Here is a 15,959-nt window from a genome sequence, read left to right on the forward strand (position 1 = left end):
TCCTCCTCCTCCTCCTCCTCCTCCTCTTCCTCCTCTTCCTCCTCTTCCTCCTCCTCCTCCTCCTCCTCCTCCTCCTCCTCCTCCTTCTCCTCCTCCTTCTCCTCCTCCTCCTCCTCTTCCTCCTCTTCCTCCTCCTCCTCCTCCTCCTCCTCCTCCTCCAGTTTTGGAAAAATTCTGTTGGTCAACATCATTTTCACTGAGCTCCTCCACATCCTAAAGTCTGCCTTGTGCTCAGCCAAGTGACTTTTAACATAATATTTGATATTTATTCTTTAAGAATCTTGCACAGTGTATTTTGATCACATCCCCTTCCTCCTCTCCTCAATGCTCCTGAGCACATCTCAACTTCACCCCACCCTTAATATCCAGAATCCAGTTCCTGCTGCCCATATGGGCTCAGGCGTGGGTACCAGTGGTCCAGCCCCCTTGCCACAGCCGCCAACTGTTATTAATGCCTTAGCTAGAGTTGGGCCTCATAGACCTTTCCTTACCCTGCTGGGCTCTGACTGGCTTGATTTCAGGAGGTTCTTAGGCAGATAGTCCTGGCTGCTCCAGGTTCATCCTGCAGCTCCCGGTCATGTCACAGGTTCATCCTGCAGCTCCCTGTCATGTCACAGGCTCCTCCCTGTCCCTTGGCTCGCTCTCTGTTTCCAGCTCCTCTGCCACAGTGTACTGTGCCCTGGATGGTGATGGTGGGAGGATGGGCTGTTTCCAGATTGTCCCCTCCGTGGTGAGCCCACACAAGCCTCTCTCAGTCTTTGACCACTTTTGTACTGACGGCTGCTCATTGCAAAGAGAAGGTGCCCTGACCAAGGTCAAGAGCAGGACAAATCCATGGCCGCAAACATAAATATTTAGAAGACAGTTTGACAACATGACAGTTTAGCAAACAACAATAATAGATCCCTCAACCCCAGGGCCTATGACTTCCTCGGCCATGGGCTTTGGTCCCCTTCTGGAGAGCAGACCTGAAATCCAATTAGAAAGTATGGTTTACCTGGCAGATCAATATTGTGGCATGCAGGGACCAGTACTGGGTTCTGGACCAGTCTCACCCAGTCTCGCTCTGTAGCAAGTACTCTTACCCTGTGGAGCCGTGGCTCTGGCGCAGCCTCTTTCTGTAGCTTCACAAGACAACTTGACCTAGCATGCTGTTTAGAGTCAATCTCAGAATGGTATGTCAAAACAGATTATGTTATCATTTGTTAAGCATTGCCATATTTCACATGTTCTGTTAGGCATTTTGCATATACATTTGTGTACCCATTTTGTATTTCTTTGTAATGACTTCCCTGTCTGCATTATAGCGATTGAGTCACATAGCTCATGAGTCGGAATCCCAACTGCAGACACTGACTCTGCAGCCAGTTCCTATCCGCCTGGCTTTGTTTTTGTCTTTAATTCTAATTGTCTTACTAATGATTTTGGACAGTGTGCTGAGTTTGGTCAAATTGGACATCCCCTAATGATATGACAGTGCGCCCCACCCCCCACTGAGATATGTCCATAACTGATCAATTTAAGAGTAAGATTGGCTAGGATTTTCATTATCAGAGAGTAGATGTTTGTATTTAATCATGTAGCACTTACAGAGAATCTAGGCACTTTGGTTGTTCTGTGTAACAGATAGCTTTATTTCTAAAGTTATTATAATTTTAGTGGAAAATATTCAAAATTATGTTTATTGTACTAATGGCAGTTACTATATTTTACTTGTCTGTCTGTGTTGGTACCTGCACATGTATGTGTGTGCTTGTGCCATAGGTGCACATGCGTGTCAGGACAACCTGTGGGGAGTCCGTTCTGGTCAGGCCTGCAGCAAGTGCCTTGTTCTCACTGAGACATCTGGCGGCCCTAGGAGTTTAACTCACAATGTGCAACAGACTTGCCAGCTGTTGAGATAAAGGGATTTCCGGCCTTAGCTTGGCCGAGGCCATTTCCCCCTTTGCCCTACTGTTACCATACATTTCCTTAGTAGCTGCAGCTCCATTGTAGAATCAAGCAAATTTTATTTTTCAGAGTGGAAAAGCTTCTAGCAATGACTCGAGTGGTGTGATTGATCTCACAATGGACGATGAAGAGAGCGGAAGTACACAAGGTACATGAGCAGTGACTCTAGTTCCTCGACACGCTTCAGGAATGTTTCCCCTCTAGGACTTAGCGAAACTTTCTGGTGGAAACATTGATGTATCTACACCCCCCCTCTTATTAATCATTTTATTTATATTTCAAATGTTATCCCTCCCCACATCCTGGTCTCCCCACCATGAACCCCTGGCCCCACGTCCCTCCCCTTTGCCTCTAAGAGGGTGCTCCCCCACCCACCCACTCCTGCCTCACCCCTGTAGCATCCTCCTCCTCTGGGGCATCAAATGAAACGTGTCCTCATACTAGAGGGGAAGGAGGCACTAACTTGGGAAGCGTCAGAATCAGTAAGAGAGCCTGGAACCAAGGTGGGCACCAGGGCGAGTCTTTGGTTGCTTACTCTGGGACCTCTCCCTTCTTCCTTCCTTCCTCCCTGCCTCCCCTGCTCCAGTCCCTTCCACTCCCTCCCTCTGCTGGTGTAGACGCACTTGAGTCTGTCCATCTACCTTTCAGCATTTGAATTGCTTTCCTTTAGCACTATATGAATAAAAATGAAGATTTCATAATCATTCTTATCAAGAATTGACTCAATCCTAGTTGTAGGATTCAGAAACTAAATTGGCATATTCTGCACTGTTTCATGAATAAAGTTCCTAGGTCAAATCTAATTGCAAAAGTGCTGAATTTAAAAAAGTCAATGTTTTTGTTTTCTTTTAATGTATACTAATTTAGCCTTTACTGTAGTAATTTATAGTGTAAATGCCCAGTTATGATGCAAAGTGTGATACTTCTCAGATGCCTTTGGTTACCAAGGTATCTTTACTCACAGACATATGTAAAAACATGATGGTAATGTCTTTATTTGGAAAAATCTAATGTTAATTGTTTTTATCTTGAAGTCAGTGAACTTTCAAATGTATGTTTTAGGGTATAAGACAGTTGATTTGGGAGAAATAAGATTAAATATAGCTAATTCTAAGCAGTTTACAAAGAACTATATAAGCTGAGGTATAGTCTAGGCATTTATCCTGTCCTTCATCAAGGCTGACCTCTTTCTTGATAGTGTGATGGATGCCATGACTGTTATGGTGATTTTAAGAGTTTCAAATCATCATTTTCAGTTTTGTTAATTTTGCTTTTGTATATCCTCAGTAATTCTCAGAGAACAAAAGTAAATATTAAGCAGGGCATATTCTGTGAGGGCAGAGCTGGCCATGTGTGCCCCAAGCATTCCCCCTGCATCGTGCTAGCCTCCTGGGGCTGCTTTCACTGACTCATGTTTGAGTCATATTAATTTCTCATTCTCAAGAATATTGTTCTCCTATTGAGACAAACTGAAGGACCCAGTGCTACTCAATAGGACACAAATGGATGAGGTCCGCTCCTAGAGAAAGCTGATTCTTCTTCTCCAGAACCCATGTCAGGGTTGCTAATGGTGAAGAGAGAGGCCTGTTTGACACTTGAAGCCTTTTTATTTTAAGAAACAGATAGTGAGGATTAGCAAGCACTTATATAGAAATCTAAACAACTCTTAGTAATTGAGATTTAAAACCTTCCCTCTATACTATTTGTCTGGAAGAATGCCTTTGGTACATTGATAAATACATATACATGCATTTTTGCAATGAAGTTAATATTAAATATTGAGTCCAGAAGATTGTTGATTAAAGAATACTGTATTTCTCTAAAAGAATGAACTGGAATCTGTTAAGAACCACTGGTGAATTCTTTAAATAGCTCCAGACTGGGCTTTCAAATCAGCAAATACACATAATGAGAACAGAAAAACATCGTTTCTGAAGAGGGCAATGTGATGTGCAGGTTGCAAGCAAAGGAGTCAGTCTCAGGAGCACCAGGTCTGGGTCACCTCTGCCGTCACTCATGTGTCTTACATTTTAATTAACAGACCCCAAAAAGATCAATCCTCCTTCCTCATCTACGGTGAGCACTTCTCAGCCCATGTCTCGACCCTTGCAACCCATTCTGCCAGCACCGCCTCTTCAGCCATCTGGGGTGCCAACCAGTGGGCCGTCTCAGGCAACTATCCACGTTCTGCCTACAGGTAAACTTGCTGGTCCTTTAGTAACCCATTTATAGAACACTGGCTATAGAAGCGATGGGGGGGGGAGGGGGGAGAGTAAGCAGAATATTAAGAATAATTCTTAGAAAATTCAAGAGAATGTTTGTGATTTGAATATGTAATATGACCTAGCTCTGCTCACTGTCCTAAGGAGCAATATGGGTAGAGAATAATCATAAACGAGACTTTATCTGGGTCATTGTCATTAGCTACTCTGAAGAACAGAACTAATTTAGCTCTCCAGATAGGCTGATTATAATGACTGTTCGGAACCAAGACATTCCAGGACTGGTCAACTTTGTTTTTTAAGTTGGAGATTGAACCTAGGGCCTCAAGCAATCTGTCCCTGCTGCAGGGTCTGAGGCGCAAGCTGGTTTTAACCAGCCTACCATAACACCAGTGTTTTAGGGTTTTATTGCTGTGATCTGGCACCATGACCAAGGCCACTTTTACAAAGGCAAACTTCAGATGGGGCTGCCTTCTACACTTGATCCAGAGGCAGCCAAGGAGACTACGCACTAGGTGTAGCTTGAGCTTAGTTATATATGAGACCTAAATCCTGTCTCCACAGTAGCAGCACACTCCCTCCAACAAGGCCACACCTACTCCGTACATGGCCACACCTCCTAATAGTGTCACTCCCTATGGACCAAACATTCAAACATGAATCGGTGGAGGCCAATCTCGTCAAATCAGCGCAATCAGGAAGTCTATGCTAATACTTTACCTGCTTCATTTCAACAATGGTAAGATTGGGTATTCTCACTACAGAGCATGTATCACCTAAACTATCTAGAAAACATCCTGGCTTCCTGCAGGTCGGATTATTATCACTTGACATAGTTATAGAGGCGCCCTCTCCTGAGTGACTGAAATGACATTTCAGCCATGAAAGTTACAATGTCAAAATAATTTGTGGCTAAATTATTTTCTAATGGTTCAGGAAGTCATTTGTTAATCTTCGCAATCTTAGTCGGTGCTGTAAGTGCGTGCAGGTTAGTGTAGTGCCTGGGTGGATGGTTGGCCTTTCAGTCCTGACGTCATTGCGCATCCTGTCACCTAAGCTACTGTTTAATATATAGCCCAAACCATGTGACTGTCCTGCATAGAAGTTTTATGTTGGTCTTTATATTCAAATGCCATTTCTCTATATAAATAGCTACATTTCATTTAACACTTAACAGTTCTCTGTCTCTTTGCCTTGTCCAAAGTTACAGTGACAGTTATATAATTTGTAGTTTAAAAGGAAGTGTCAGCTGGGCGGTGGTGGCGCACGCCTGTAATCCCAGCACTCTGGGAGGCAGAGGCAGGCGGATTTCTGAGTTCGAGGCCAGCCTGGTCTACAGAGTGAGTTCCAGGACAGCCAGGGCTACACAGAGAAACCCTGTCTCGAAAAAACCAAATCCAAAAAAAAAAAAAAAAGGAAGTGTCATCATGCAAAGAGATACATTGGTAGTTGTCACCAGATGCTGAAGAGTTCTTGCTTCCCATTCTGAGTAAGAAAATTAGTAAGCACGATACAAACTATAGTTGAATGCCCACCAAAGGGCTTTGGACATGCTAACTAAATTCTCTGGAATGTAGCACTAAAGATCCTTCTTGGATGCTGTGCTTTAAATGTAGGGAGGTGTTAGCATCAGATGTCACCTCATTTTAATGTAGGAAGCACTCGAGGACAGGGGGGTAGGAGATGGCCTCTTTTGCCAGTGATTTTTATCTACACATCAGTGAACCAAACGAGTCATCTTTGAGAGCACTAGCCAAGGCAAGTAGTTGCTAAGGTTGAAGCATTATCTCCACATCCCTACGAGACCAGTCTGTGTCTACATTTCAGAAACTTAAAGATTCTTAAGTTGTCCTTTCATGGCTCCCTTTATGAGGTCACAGCCGTGAGGTCACGCTTGTGCCAGTTCATTCATGCATGGGAAACACTTGAAACATTTTCCGTTACCCATGTCAGTCACACAGCAGAACTTGGACAGATGCCTCCCACAGCATAGCTAGGCTGTGCTGTGCCCAGCGCTGCACTGACCTCAGACTGTAGGGCTGGGTGAGTGCCACAGTGGCTTTTACTATGGTTCAAGTTTAAGGGATGGAGGCCACAGAAAAGAAAGTTACCGACAACCAAGAAGAACACTTGTTAAGTTTTGCCATGTCGCCTCTTTTAAGTTTTGTGTGTGCATGGTAGACATGGATCAGGGTAAGCCATCATCAGTCAATGCCCAGGTTCACCTCTGCTCAGGTGTTACCATGGTAACAACACAAAGGATTCAATAAAGAAAGGGCGAGTGAACTGACTTTGTCATTTTTAGTTTCCTGATCCATATATTGTTTCCCTTTACTTTGATTTGTCTTGCTTTACTTGATCTGTCTCCTCAGCTCCCCTTTCACTAACCTGTCAGTGAGGCTCTGTTCCAGCCCAGAGTGTTCCTAAACTCATTTGTAGCCGAGGTGGCTTCAAACTCCCTATTGGGATGGCACATGTGAACCTTACTAAGAGTGAGTCATTGCCTCACTAGAATTCTGCATTTCCGAACTTGGAGTAGAACACAGCACATTAGCTTAGACAGGACCCACAAACCGAGTAGCACCAAGGAGAACAAATAAATATAGGAGAATGAGTCCATTCCCGGGGCTGGGGTTGGGAGTGCTGTGCTCTAGCATCAAGGAAAAGCATCACATAGTGAACAGAGAGAACCATCTCCTCCTGACTGTTGCCTTGTCATCACATATGCATACAAAAAAGAAAGAAAATATAAAAACAAGTTAAAAGTTGTACGTCAAGATTATAAGATGTAGCTTCCAGTAAGGCTTTGATTTGGACACTGGCACCCTTAGAAAAAGAATTCATGTGGAAGGGGGAAGAAAGCAATTTTATATCATGCTCCCTCTTAAAAAAAGTCTTTTCCAACTTCATCATGTACAGTTTTAACATCTACTAGAACACCATGTACAGTGCCTGTGTGTTAGAGCAGGAACTGGATCTAAATAATGCTGTACGTTTCACAAACACTGTGTCAGGTTTTGCATAAAAGGCTTACTTCTAAGGTTCTAAGCTGTTACGTGCTTCTATATCTGCAACCCAGGAAGTTTTCTAGAAAATGCCTATGTAACTGATTCACAGTGCATAGTGCTTTGAGTTCAGTGATCAGAGACCTAAACCACCAAGGATGACAGTTGAGTGTGGGGAGATCCTGCTCAGGTAGTGTGGGGTGGGAGATGTGCTGAGGAGGCTCCTGAGGAGGGAGAAAGATGGCTTCATCAGCCAGCCATGGTGCAGATGGTGACAACACAGTCACACAACAGAAACTACACTATGCCCTGGAAACAAAAGTCTCTCTCTCTCTCTCTCTCTCTCTCTCTCTCTCTCTCTCACACACACACACACACACACACACACACACACACACACACACGAGCACAAAGTCATAACCTTTACATAGGCCTGTTCTTTGAACTCTGCTACTTTGTTTCTCTTCAGTCTGCTGAGTTGAGTCTGACGGGTGCTGGCTTCCACTGGAACTTGTCCCTTATTGGTAGGCAGTGGCCTGATCTCCTCTGTTCCTTGCCATGGTTAGCTCAGCTAGACAGACATCGGAGTAGGGAAAATGCGCATGACTGGAGATTCTCAGTCTGCACTCGGCTCTGACAGCACTTTCCCCTGTGGTTAGGTTTTGTGTAATGGTAAATACTGCTTCATGATGCCGTCTTAACATAGAATTGGCTACATTCTTGAGATCTTTTGTTTGCTTCCTTTAGCTCCAACCACCGTGAATGTAACACATCGTCCAGTAACTCAGGTGACTACAAGACTCCCTGTACCAAGAGCTCCTGCAAACCATCAAGTGGTTTACACAACTCTCCCAGCCCCGACGGCTCAGGCTCCCCTCCGAGGGACTGTTATGCAGGCGCCTGCTGTTCGCCAGGTCAACCCTCAAAATAGTAAGAGGCTCTTATATATGACTTTGAAGTGTATGTACTGCTCTGTACTGATGTAAGATTATCATATTAAGGAACGTATGGAACAGCACACTTGCGTGGTATAATTAGTAACAATATAGTACATTGGAAATGACTGGCTAGCCTGGAGCTCACAGAGATCCACTTGCCTCTGTCTCCCAAAGGATTTAAAGGGGTGTACTATATCCAGCCTTTCTTATGGTTTAAAGAAAGATATTGGACATATATACTATAGAGTTTGTAGTCTTTATATTATCTTCAATTTAACTTTGTTATTATAGTACCCTATTCGATAGTTACATTTTATATATCTCTGTATAACCCTGGCTGCATAGGAGTTTGCGGTGTAGACCAGCCTGGCCTCAAATTCGCAGGCATCTGCTTGCTCCTGCCTTCTCTGTGCTGAGATTTAAAAGTGTGCACTTAATGACTCCTACCTTGTCAACTTGAAGTTAGAATGGTCGTCCTAGCTTAACCCATAAAAGGGAAGTTATGGTAAAGGTTGTCTCAAAGATTACAGGAAATTCAGTTGATTTAAATAGTAATTATGCCCAATCTGTATAAAATTAACCTGTATATTAAATATCTTGGAATACATGGTTTAATCATAGAATATAGCATATAAAAGCAAGGTATATAAAATTTAAAGGAATATAATAAAAGTAAAACACAAGTGACCTTTGCCACGTTAGGAAGTACAACGTTGTCGCTCTTCTTTCCCTCTGCCATCCTCACTTTATTGACATCGGTGTAGGAGTCACTTATGTGTGCTTATTTTACATGCATCTAAACATAGACTCTCAGAGCTCATGTGTACCAGTGCTTATAGGGTTATAAAATAAGAACACTTAAAGAACTGTAATTTCGTTATTAATTCTTAACTTCTAAGGGAAATTAAACCAAGTGGAGTCTTTGGATCCATCGTCTGCTCTAAGTTTCTCAGGTTTGTAAGGGTTTCTCCAGGCACTCGTTGGATTGGGCCATGAGTGAATTTTGGAGCAGGCCTGCACTTAGTGTGCATTCCGTGCAGACCTTCTGACCAGCATGGCTGGGAGAGTGCTGGCACAGCTCCCAGTTGACCCTGGTGATGTCACAGCAGTCTTCCTTGGCGTGATGTGTCCTCAGGTGGTTAGCAGTCTAAAGAGAGAAAGTGGAGAGCCCCCACTAACATAGGACTGGCGGCTTTTAGAGTAAAGCTTTATTCACCTATGTGTCTACTTGTCTGTCTGCACAGGCCAAAAAAGGATGTTCTGCTCCAGATCTCTCGGAGCAGGATTTCCAGGCAGTTGTGAGCTGGCTGATGTCGGTTCAGGGAACCAAACTCAGTTCTTTGCAAGAGCAGTGTATGCTCGGCACCGCGTCTCTACCCCAGAACAGGCTGCTTTTGTAGGAGTGAGCATCTGTTTACAGATCCTTTGAGTCATTGGCTCTGTCCAGTCTAGCTGCCCTCGGAGGGCAGGGCCTTTGGTGTGGCCTTTTTTCTAGTCATCCTCAGGAGGATCTCTGTCTGTGCTGTCATTGTCGTGTCTTCCTGCTTCTTAGTTTCCTTTATGTTGCTGCGTGCAGCCTGCAGTGCCACGTGAGATTGTGTTTGTGAAAGGGCTTGAGTTCTTTAGCCTCATGTTTACGTCACAGCTTAGCTGACTGTAGACTAAGTTGGAATTTCTCGTCTTGAAATTTTTTTTTAAAAAAATGTTTTTCCTGTTTACAATTGCTGAACACAAATTCATAGTAGAATTTTTATATTTCCCTTGATTTTCTTTTACAGGTGTTACAGTTCGAGTGCCTCAGACAACCACGTACGTTGTAAACAATGGACTGACCCTAGGATCAGCGGGGCCTCAGCTCACGGTGCATCACAGGCCACCTCAAGTGCACAATGTAAGTAGACTTGCCCAGTCACTGAGCCGTTGGGTTATTCCAGTTGACCTCCTCCCCTCCTCTCCCCTGCCCTCCCCTTCCCCTCCTCTCCTTTCCCCTACCCTCCCCTGCCCTCCTTTCTCTCTCTATCCCTCCTTTCAACAGGGTTTCTCTCTGTAGCCTTGGCTGTCCTGGAACTCACTCTATAGACCAGGCTGCCACTGACCCTGGAACTCATAGAGACCCACCCGCCTCTGCCTCCTAAGTGCTGGCACAAAAGATATTAGTCACCACTGCCTGAGTACCACTTCCTTCCTTAAAGTAATATTATCAACGGAAGGAGGTAGCTCTTTCTTCCCTCTAATAGAGGGTCATTTTAGAAAACTTGATATTATCTTGCTCACTGTGTCTGACAGACAGGCTCAGGCTTCTGAGGAGATAGACAGCACCTTTAACTCAGGTGGAAATTCCTTCTTAAAATTTTACTTCTTAAAAATCTAACTGCTGTGTTGTCATTAGTCTATCTTAAATGATGCACTGGTATTTGGATTGGATTTTGTTACAAAAGGACAGAAAATAAAATGTTTGCCTCTAAATTTAGCCTTAAACAAAGTCATATTGCCCTGTGACAGGATTCTCACTGTTTTTAGGAGTATTAGCACATACATGAACATACATAGTTTGTATGTGAGAACAAGTGCTGCTCTCAGGGAGGTGAGGTGGGGGCCGGAGTTCTCTGTCTTACTTGCTGATCTGCTTGTCCTCACAGAGGACTGAGGCTGTTGCTGAAGGACTTTCCAGTCTTTACTGCTTGTGTGGCAGCTGATATTCAGAGGCCAAGCAGCCAGCCCACGGCTGTGTGTGCCCTTGGAGGGCGAGCCCATGCTCGCCAGTGCTTATGGCTGTGTTCACTGAGGTACCTTCAGAAGGTGTTCTGTGACTCCTAGAAACCAATCCATCTCTTCTTCCATTAGGAGCCCCCACGCCCTCTGCACCCAGCGCCCTTACCAGAAGCCCCGCAGCCACAGCGCCTGCCCCCAGAAGCTGCCAGCACTTCTCTGCCTCAGAAACCACACCTGAAGCTAGCACGCGTACAGAGTCAGAATGGCATCGTCCTGTCCTGGAGCGTCCTGGAAGTGGACCGGAGCTGTGCTGCTGTTGACAGCTACCATCTCTATGCTTACCACGAGGAGCCCAGCGCCACCGCGCCCTCCCAGTGGAAGAAGATCGGGGAGGTCAAAGCCCTGCCCTTGCCGATGGCTTGCACTCTCACTCAGTTCGTGTCTGGCAGCAAGTACTACTTTGCAGTGCGCGCCAAGGACATTTATGGCCGCTTTGGGCCTTTCTGTGACCCTCAGTCCACGGACGTGATCTCTTCCTCCCAGAACAGTTAGACCCTGGAGTTCTTTAGCTTCTTCCATTTTTGAAAGTTTCACATTTTGGGCTTGTTTTTAATCTTGTGCATGAAATTCAATGTAAAAACCCACCTTGTGCAAGATCTCCCGGACAGACGACTGTATACACTACGTTTGTTCATAACCGGAAGCAAAATAAATTCAGCCCATAAAGCAAGTCTTCCCCTGAACAATTCAAACTTCAGGGTTCTGAAATGTATATTTATTCCTTGCTTTGGTTTTGAGGCTGGGGAATACGTATGGGTGTTTGTGTGTTTTCTTCCTTTCTTTGAATTTTTAAATTTCTAGTTGTATGTGTATCACGGTGCATTCTCCTGTTTTCCTCTCAAATTTACCTCTCTTCCGATTGGAAATGTATTGGTGAGTGAATCTGAGGTGCAGAGCTGGTGTGATTCTGCCTCAAGAGGAGGCTAGAAGATCAAAGAATCTAAATAAACCGAAAGAAAAGAAAAAAAAGAAAAGGAGAGAGAAATTTAGCTTAAAGCAGATGAATTTAAGCAGAGGAAATTCCCTCTCTGTTTTTGTTGATTTCTCTGAGTCACTGGTGACCAGTGACCCTCACCCCAAGTTCCGAATCTGCCTTCTCCTTTTGTTTCTGCCTTAACCTCAGAAGTCCACAGAGCAGGTGTCCATTGTCGTGAATTCCTCTCAGCTTCCATTGAGTCTTCATTGCCACCAAAAAGTCCACACCCTTTAAGTGTTTTAGAAGCAACGTGTGTGTTCTCACCCTCCGTGACAGCACTGCATTCAGCTCCAAAGTTGTCACTTACCTATATGTTTCAAGAACATATTTTTATTTTTGCCCATCTTTTAACTCTACATAAAATAGGCCATATTGTTTAAGAACAATTTTCTTTAAGCCTGTTTAATATCCATGTTTTGTTGTTAGAGAATCTGAAGTTCATCTCAGCACTCATGGGGTAGTGTTCTTTCAAAGGCAGGGCATGTCAGAATTCCTGAAACCCGGGGGTGGGGAGGAAGCTCAGTTTCTTCCTGATTCTTATGAGATCCTTCCTGCCCTAGTGGGAACTGTTCCGGCAGTGCCAGGTGGAGTCTGATGTCATCCGCTCTGGGTAGGGACTAAACGCAATCCTTCGGGTCATTCCACATTGTGGGGACATCTGCTTGCTTTTCTATTTCTCATTCCCTCAAAAACGTTAGTAGACTCAGGCTCAGCCTTGCCTTTCCACAGCATGGCAGCTGCGGGAAGCCAGGCAGGTGCTTTGGAGACCTGACAGGGAGGGCGAGCATTTGGGGATGAGTGAGGTGTTTGTGGAGTCTGAAGGCACTTCTGAGCTGTCTTCCCTCTTGGTATTTTAAGCCTTATGTCTACCTTCACAAGCTACACTGGCCATTCACTTGTCCTGGCATTAAAAGCAGAAGCTCTGTTCCTTTTGTGTATTCGCCTCTGTGATGGCTTACAGAAGGAATCTTGAGTTGTGAAGACATTGTCTTTGTTGACTTCACCGGGTGGTGTTCTGTCATCTTCTGTGTGAACTTCAGTTAATGAAGGCAGCCTACAGTTGCCAAAGTCTAAATGTTCCTAACCGTCCTCGCTGAGAAAAAGGAGAGCAGGTGAGAATCACTGTCCCACAAGTTAGACATGGCACGAAATCGTGTAGCTAGGACTGCTAAGATTCCCGTGATCTTGGGAAACTGTTGCCAGGGTTATGGTAATAAGGATTTGGAAAGGAAGAAAGGATTTCTAACTGTGTGTGAGCACCTCTCTGTACTAAGTGTGTTTCTGTCTTGTGGGTACCGTGTTTATCTTCTATTCAATATCATTCCTGTCTATAGCAGAAAATGCATATTCAAAATTGTTTTCACTGGCTGGTCAGCTCACTAGCTAATGAAAGTTTCTCTGGATGAATATGTTTGTTTATATTCAGTAATTTTATATTTACTAGTTTTTTTTTAAAAAAAAGTTTTCATAGTGTTATATAATCACGTGAAGAAAGCCCAGTGGAATTAATATTTTATTGTTTTGGCTTTTACTTGGGTGTTTTTTGTCAAAGGAAAAAAATCCCAAATAATGGCTCTAGATGAAGATTTACTGCAGAAAGTAATTACTGAAAACTGTTTATTCCAGATTGGAACGAAGGTATAGGCAGAGACTGTAATTGTTAGGGGGAAATAGACTTGTGGATTGTCTCTGCAGATAACTGTTCCTGATGCTTGCTTTGGGCGGCAGCCACGTTGGATTCCCCGAATGTGCTCAACTTTAGAGAGGCGAAATGTAGGTGCTGAGGGGTCTTGGCTTTTTATTTGGCTGTCTGTGGGGGAGAGTGGAGGACGTTTTACTCCCTGTTATCTCTTCTCAAAGTATTAAAAATAAGCTCAATTTTCCCATTTTTGGGGATTCAAGTTTGCTACATTTTTAGCCTCACAATACTGGTAAGTATTGCCTTACTGGGAATCCTGGAAACTTGTGAAGTTTCTCGATGAAGTGTCGGATGTTTCTGTAGTACCTAGCGGTAACAGCTGTGTTTGTCACTCTCTCCTTTGCACTTTGAGTACTTTCCCCCCTGCTTTAAGTGTGAGTAAGCCTCTTTTAAGTTCTTGCTAATGTCATACAAAGACAGCATGTTGTAACAGTTCTCTTTACAAGGTGACTGTGTCCCTGTTTCTCCAGGCTCGGTTTTCTTTTAAATCCACAGAGTGCTTTGTGGACTGTGTGATGCAGTATGGCTTTATGAAAGGAACCGAGCTTTCTTCCTTGGAAATATTTCTTGGGATAGCGTTTGCCTCATGAGAGGTGTTCTTCCCCGACCCCCACCTATGCCAGAGAAAGGATACCTTTTGCAAACATGAGCAGCAAGCTCGGACCTCTCTTCAGGAGGGCTCTCCTCCAGTGTCAGAGAGCTGTTCTGGTGGCTTGCTCCAATTGCTTTCCTCAGAATTACCACTTAGTGCCAGTGTGGCGTGGCAGGCATGTGGCTTCCCACGCGTCTCCTAGTACGGTATGTGATTTAGAATGCTCAACGTGGCTTCTTCTCATGACGGGCTGTGATTTCACCCCATGGGTCCCACAAAGAAAGCCTTCTTTCCGAGTGTTCTCCTGACTCCTCAGGCCATTTCAGTATCAATATGGTAATTTTTCCCACTTGCCTGTGATTGGGTGGCTTGTTTGATTCTCACTGAACTACACACTTCCTTGTGCTATAGACAATAACTGTGTAATCATTTGCGATTCTGTCTTCCTTAATTATTTTCTGGGCAAATGGCTTTAAAAAATATTTAAGGGACACACAAAGATTAGAGCAATTATGAGGGGTTTGTTGGAGACTTATTTGTAAAACTCACCCCCTTGAGCCGGAAGGGAAGAACTGAAGTCGCTCCTATCTGCAAACGACTCTATCATGTCTGAGCTTTTGTTTTGTGTTTTATATGTAGCATAGCTGAGTACCTATCATTTAAATATTTAAATGTGTCTTCTCTCCCCTTTTCTTTTTGTAAATAAGGGAATTAAGCAATCAAACACCTTCTGGGGGATCCTAGCTTGAGGAGTTTATCAACCATTCATATGTAAATGTAAAAATAAGTCCCTTTAGGAAACCTGCATCCTAATTTGTTTGTTGCAGTTGGAAATGTAAATAATAAGATGCTGTAAGATCCTCCTAAGGTCTAATGCTAACTGGGCTGTAGTAGGTTGGTTGCCCTATTTTTATTAGGTTTTGAAGGTTTTTAATTTTCTTCCTTTCCTAAATGTACAGTACAGTGGTGTCCATGTAAGTGTTGGCTGTAGTGGGGTTTGCCCAGCAAGCCTGAACTTTATACTTTGAAATAAATGACTGGGTTTTTATCATTCTGAGTACCCTGCCTCATTCCAAGAGTTCTCGTCACGAAAAACCCCTTGCTTCTTGTTCAGTGCCTTTTACCTTGGTTGGCAGTTCCCTGGTTGGTACTCAACCCTGTTCTTCCCTGACTCTGGCAGAGGAGGAGTTACGCAGAATTGCTGCCTCCTTAGATAGGGTGTTTTCCGCTAGTAACAGGACTGCATGTCTAGCCTGCTGTCCATTAACAACTAGGAAGGATCACAAACTGCCAAGGGTTTGAGCCACCCCACCCCACCCCACCCGACCCCTAGGGCTTTGTTGCTAGCAACAGGGGAAGGAGAAAGACCTTGGGAAACGCTGTTGTCTGATGGGCCCTCCCCCCCACCCCCTCTCAGCTCCCCTAGAACTTGGGCTCTACTGAGAACTGATTGATTATTGCAGGCCTGAAAGCTGTGACAGGGTGTGTCATCCTTTTGTGTATTTGTTTCACACGTTTATTCTGTAGCTTTCTACCCTTCAGAAAATGTTTGCTATTAAACAAAACTATGGAAAATGGATGGGTGTAGGACAGTGGACCACACCAGGAAACTTGGTAAGGTTGAGTGGGTTCGTAGCTGGATGGGCCCTGGGAGGTTAGCCAATTAGTTCTCTTCCCAGACATTCCTTCCTGAAAATGGTATCTAATCTCTGGTCCATCCTGAGGAAGTTGTATGGACCCATTTTCCACGAGGAGCAGTCAAACAATTTGAAACCAAGGACTGACTCATCAAGAACTGCTGTGGG

The 15,959-nt window shown here is 44.2% G+C and overlaps 1 protein-coding gene across 2 annotated transcripts in view; it reads left to right on the forward strand.

Annotated features, from left to right (window-relative positions):
- Atf7ip (activating transcription factor 7 interacting protein) overlaps positions 1-15,205 on the forward strand; it is an 86,468-nt gene extending 71,263 nt beyond the window's left edge. Inside the window, exons 11-15 of one of the 2 annotated variants that reach the window (XM_052175145.1) lie at positions 2,020-2,098; positions 3,992-4,147; positions 7,925-8,107; positions 9,894-10,006; positions 10,960-15,205. In XM_052175145.1, the coding sequence (XP_052031105.1) occupies positions 2,020-2,098; positions 3,992-4,147; positions 7,925-8,107; positions 9,894-10,006; positions 10,960-11,379 (951 nt within the window). In that variant the 3' untranslated portion in view covers positions 11,380-15,205. Of the gene's footprint in view, positions 1-2,019; positions 2,099-3,991; positions 4,148-4,736; positions 4,883-7,924; positions 8,108-9,893; positions 10,007-10,959 lie in introns of those variants that run through there. The other variant, XM_052175146.1, reaches the window with a different exon arrangement.
- The last annotated feature ends 754 nt before the right edge of the window (positions 15,206-15,959 follow it).

Source organism: Apodemus sylvaticus, chromosome 2 (assembly GCF_947179515.1).
Source record: "Apodemus sylvaticus chromosome 2, mApoSyl1.1, whole genome shotgun sequence".
In the NCBI taxonomy this organism is placed as follows: domain Eukaryota; kingdom Metazoa; phylum Chordata; class Mammalia; order Rodentia; family Muridae; genus Apodemus; species Apodemus sylvaticus.